Below are 6,000 nucleotides of genomic sequence, written 5' to 3'. Positions count from 1 at the left end.
TGGAGTTATTTAATACAACAGATGGCATTTTGCTGATTAAATAAACTGCAGTTTCAAAGGCAAGATCCCATAATTTATATGGAGCAGAGGGATGGGCTAAGAGAGCTAAACCCGTTTCAACTATGTGTATATGCTTTCGTTCGACACGACCATTTTGTTCATGAGTGTAGGCACATGACTGCCTACGATTAATGCCTAGTTGCAAAACCAAGAATGTAATTTCTTATATTCAGCTCCTAGATCATATTGAATGGACTTGATTTTACGATTAAATGAACGATCAACTAAAGCAAAAAATTGATAAAATATGACATAAAGATCAGATTTCTGCTTCATAGGAAAATACAAGATGTAACGAGATTAATCATTAACAAAGATGACAAAATAACGATAACCATTGGGGGATAGCAAAGGTGCTGGTCCCCAAATATCAGTGTATATCAAATCAAGAACATCGGAACTATTAGACTCAACACGTGCTAAAGGGAAACGTGTAGATTTTCCCAATTGACACGCTGAACATAAACTGGAATTACAACGAATAGTATGACTAGATCCACTAACCGGACAAGACTGAAGAATTTGACTAAGGACACATTGCTTTGTAAGCTAAGCGAGCCGGGCACTACGTTAGGACGTGGATCGATCATGCGCTTTCGAATGAAGGCTGGTCATAGATCAGCACCTTTTGCTAGTTCAAAGAAATGAGGATGACCCAAACGACATGCCAAACCGAAGCGGAAGCACAAGCGAAGAGAAACGCAGAAGGAAATGAATTTGGAATAGGCAAAGTGTATAGGCCACCCGAACTACTACCTCGTAGGAGGATTTCCTTGGTGGTGATATCTTTCACAAGAAAAAAAAAAAAAAGAAAGATGAAACTCAAAGAAAACATTGTTATCTGTAGCAAAACGTTGAACAGATAATAAAGAGGTAGACAGGCCAGGAACATGCAATATATCAGACATCGTAAAAGACCTAAAAGCGGTATCAAAAGTAGCATGACCAACACGACTAATAAACAGGCTCATAGCATCACCAACACATAAAGTGTCATTACCAGTTTACTTCTCCGAGGTAGAAATGGCAGCTATGTCTGGAGTTGCATGATTTGTGGCTCTAGTGTCTGGAACCCAAGTATGACAGTTTGATGAGGTTTTAGCACGCAAATCATCCTTAAACACCAAATTAGCCTGAGAACCCGGAGCTCCTAAATAACACCGAAAACAATTGACTCCCGTGTGACCGAAACCATTACAAATTTGACAATGTTCATCATAGCGTCGAAAGTAATTGGCTCCCGTGTGACCAAACCATTAAAAATTTGACACTGTTCATCAAAACGCCGAAAACAATTGGCTTTCGTGTGACCAAAACCATCACAAGTAATTTGACACTGAACATTAAAATGCAGAAAACAATTGGCTCCCGTGTGACCGAAACCATCACAAATTTGACACTGAACATTAAAGCCACATCTGCCACGCTGCTGATCTTGGTGCGGATGGCTACTACCTCGATTTTCATCACCACCACGTTTCCAGCAGGGCCGTCCCTGGGCATGATTGCCCAGGGCGCTTGCAAAGGGCCCCCTGAATTTGGGGGCCCCAAATCCCCAATTAGAGAACATATATATACATGAGTAAATACCCAAAATGGTCCCTCGATTATAGCTAAATTCACAAATTGGTCCTCGACTTTTAATTTCAACCAATTAAGTCCTTAACTTTGCAATTTTAACACAATTTGGTCCTTTGTCTATTTGACCGTTTGTTGACTGCACTTTTTTAGGATATATATGTAATTTCATGGTCCATCGTCGGTTTTTTAAGTTTCCGGTTGCATTTCTAGACTGCACTGTTACATTTGAATCCACTGCCGGCGCTGCACCCCATGCCGGAGAGATTATAGCTTTTGATAGATAGAACGCCGAAGTCCCTGGAGTGGCTCTTCGAGAAAGCCGTGACTCCAAGCGATGTAGGCAAGGTGAACCAGCTCGGGATCCCCAAGCAGCAAGCGGAGAAACACTTCCCCCCTGCGAAACGGCGCTGTCACCTCCAAGAGCGTTCTCTAAGCTGAACCGGCTCGTGATCCCCAAGCAGCAAGCGGAGAAGCACTTCCCCCTCCGAAACAACGATGTCACCTCCAAGAGCGTTCTCTTGAGCTTTGCACGTGAAACTACATATATATCCTCAAAGATCGCGGTCAAGAAACGGTCAAATAGATGGAGGCCCAAATCGTGTCAAAATTGCAAAGTTAATGACTTAATTGGTTGAAATTGAAAGTCGATGACCAATTTGTGAATTTAGCTATAGTCGAGGGACCATTTTGGGTATTTACTCTATATACATATACTATACAGCAGGCAGCGCACTGCCTGCTGTATAGTATGTGTATATATATAATTTTTTGTTTTTTAACAATTGGCCCCCAAATTTGGGGCACAATTGTAATAATAAAAAAATTATATAGTTATATACATATATTATGTGAGTTATATATATATATATATATATATATATATATATATATATATATATATATATATATATATATATAGAGGCTCTGTTCTGTAAAATAGTTAGCTTATCTGTCAATTTTAGTTTATTTGACTATTATTAGATGTTTGACTTGGTTAAAAAAAAAAAAGTAATATAAGTGTTTGGTTAATCAGCTTTTTGTAACTCCAAAAAGCTACTCAAAGCAATTTTTTCAATTAGCTTTTTGAGAAAATAAATTATACCAAACAGCTATCAGTTAACAGCTAATTTACCAACCATCTTTCTACCATCAGCTACTGTTATCAACTAGTCAGACCCTCTAATTACCCAATCAGATAACACCTATTAGCTAACATCCATTTACAAAACAGGACCATAATTATTTTACAATTAGGCCCCAAATTTGGGGACAAAATTGTAAAAAAATAATAAAAAAAAATTATATACTTATATACATAGATTATATGAGAATTGTCAACCCAATTACCATTTCAAATGGATGTTCATATGTTTGAACCCCGGTTGTGGGGACTTAGATTCTTTGATTTTCTAGAAGTGGTCTGAGTGGAGGTTGTCGGTCGGTAGTATACTGTATACAAGTTCTGAATTTTGAAAACTGAAGTTCTTCATTAGGTAGTTTAATCAGGATCTGGAGGAGTGGTCCAAGGTGTACAAAAAAAAAAAAAAAAAAAAAAAAAAACTCTTAGATGTAAATCGTAGAGCATTTTATACTCCTAGTGTAGTCACAATCTTAACTTAACTTTGTGCGATATTGCAAATAGTTGTGGCAAAGCAAGAGATTCCTTTGGGGTATTACAACATACTAGTAGTTGTACCCATGCGTCGCACGGTCATATATATAGTATATGGAATATACAGTGTAAAAAATAGTTACTGAAAATCTAATAAATTTGAGAAGAAACAAATTGAAATTTTATTACACATTGTTGAAGACTTCTTTGTACACAACATTTTTGGTCGTACTTATACATGTATCATTTTCGCCGCAAATCAATATTTTTAAACCTCTTGGATTACTAACTCTTGAAACAGCTACATACATTTGGCCATGGTTAAAAACGGGTCTTTTTAAAAACAATCCCACGTTTGAAAGAGTTTGCCCTTAGCTTTTGTTTATTGTCATGGCATATGATAGCATCAAAGGAAATTGCTTTCGTTGGAATTTAAAAGGCAATCTTGGATCTGATGGTGTAAGTGACATTCTGGGTATCAATACTCTAGTACCTGCATTTGTACCACACATGATATGGGCTTCCAACACGTGATCAGCTAACCTTGTTACAATTAATCTTGTGCAGTTGCATAAGCCAAGAGTGTGATCAATATTTATCAAGAGCATAACCGGTGACCCAACTTTCAAAGTCAAAGCATGATTTGGTACTCCAGAACATTGCAGACCATTCAAGAATTCAAGAGTGTGCAAATCCGCTAACATATCCGCATTTGAATCTGACTTACAAACTGAATCACAACTCAAGTAAGTCCTACCCTCAGCTGGATTATGATCATTCATGTATTTGTTAATGCTATCTACCACATCCAATGTTGGAGCCAATTTAGCACTATCCTTAAGATATGAAAGATCTTCATTACCACGTCCAAAACCAGGGAAGGTGTTATCAGCAATTGTAGCAATAGGATCATCATCAGATCTTAGCAAAAACTCATCTGGAATTGTAAAATCTACTTCACCATCACTTGAATTACCAAGTGTACCGCCACCTATATTAGTTATCCAGTTTGCAAACTCTTCAATTTGTTTAGCCTCAATCGCTGATTGTACACTTCTTAGGCGTAGATTCTTAGTTAGCCTAAATACTTTATAGGACCTCCAAAGATATGACGAATTTATGTTTGCCCCAACAATATCTTGTCTTGTACCTTTTGGAATTACTGGTAGAATTTGCCTAAAATCGCCACAAAAAACAACGGTTTTACCCCCAAATGTCATATCATAACTATTTGGATTTCTGGAGCGTAACAAATCCCTCATAGTTCTGTCTAGGGCTTCAAAACAAAATTTGTGCATCATTGGAGCTTCATCCCATATGATCAACTTGCTTTGCATAATAAGCTCAGCTAATGGGGTACCCTGACTTATGTTGCAAGTGGAATCTTCATTGACAGATATAGGTATGGCGAATCGAGAATGTGCAGTCCTGCCACCTGGTAACAAAAGAGAAGCTATGCTACTAGATGCAACATTTAACACTATTTCACCATTAGATCGTAAAGCGGTAGACAATGTTCTCCACAAGAACGTCTTACCAGTACCTCCACAACCATAAACGAAGAATAAGCCCCCAGTTTTGCCTTTAATATCTCTTAACACCTCGTCATATATTACCTTTTGCTCTTCTGTTAATTTGCATACCAATTCCTGATTCTCTTTCTCCTGGGCAAGACAATCATATGCCAATTCTTCTTGTATCAACCTATTTGATATTACATTATAGGTCTCCAAATTTGCCGTTGGCATTACTGGAAAGTCCCTCAAACTCTTCCCCATCATTGATAACATCATTTCAATCTCAACTAAAGCAAAGTTCATCTTCTCATAGTCATTCAACACATAATCTGTGTATGTTTATACTTTATAGTAGTAATAAAATAATAATTAATTGTTTTTTTGTAGTTGTAGTAATCAATTTATTTTCTAGCTAAATGACCAAAAAAAATGATATACATCGATTGTGTACTTGTATTTTGGGATTGTTTACGTAGTTGATACTGTGCATCTTCCGACAAATACATCAAAAGTAGTATTTGAGTGATAACGATAGTTGTCACAATAAACGTATAATTTGTGACCAAATATGTTATTACAAAAAATTGATTTAGTGACAACTAAAATTGTTGCAATTAATTATTTTGTTGTGACAACACTTTAGTCACAATAATTGTACTTATTTGTGAGAATTGTCCTTGACGCAAAAACGATTATCAGTGACCAAAAAAAGTGATATCAATATAATTACTTTGTTGTGACAACAGTCATGGTAACAAATGTTGTATTTATTTGTGACAAAAGAAGTTAACTCTAAAACAATCATTAATGGTACCAAAGCCGTACAACAATTCAATTTATTGTAACCATCATCTTCGTCACTGATATCTTTTAAAATAGTGACAACGTATTTGTCACTAAAATATTGAAAATTAGTGACAAAATTTGTGTCACTAAAATAAGTTAAAATAGTGTCACAATTATACGTTGTAAGAAATACAATATAATCCAAATAAAAAATTTTAAAATAAAATGTATTAGATTATTCTTCACTTGAGGTAGTTGATGGAGATGCATTGCTTAGCATTATTCGAAACCCTTAATTGCTTGCTAAGTGAGAAACAATTTACTTGATTTCAACTTTTTCTTCTAAATTCTTCTCACGTTTCTTTGAAGCTTCTATTTCTTCTTGAAGAAAATCTTCTCTTTGACCCTTTGAAGTAATCCCTTTAAGAATCTTCTTTTATCCCT

The 6,000-nt window shown here is 36.1% G+C and overlaps 1 protein-coding gene across 1 annotated transcript; it reads right to left on the bottom strand.

The window, feature by feature from the left end:
- Window positions 1–3,624: 3,624 nt before the first annotated feature.
- Window positions 3,625–5,073, bottom strand: LOC109159536. Its single transcript, XM_019307636.1, has one exon. The coding sequence runs from the start codon at window positions 5,071–5,073 to the stop codon at window positions 3,625–3,627; it is 1,449 nt and encodes a 482-aa protein (XP_019163181.1).
- Window positions 5,074–6,000: the final 927 nt, after the last annotated feature.

Source organism: Ipomoea nil, unplaced genomic scaffold (genome assembly GCF_001879475.1).
Source record: "Ipomoea nil cultivar Tokyo-kokei standard unplaced genomic scaffold, Asagao_1.1 scaffold2833, whole genome shotgun sequence".
In the NCBI taxonomy this organism is placed as follows: Eukaryota; Viridiplantae; Streptophyta; class Magnoliopsida; order Solanales; family Convolvulaceae; genus Ipomoea; species Ipomoea nil.
The sequence above is the reverse complement of the archived record's forward strand: the minus strand, read 5'-3'. Positions and strand labels throughout refer to the sequence as shown.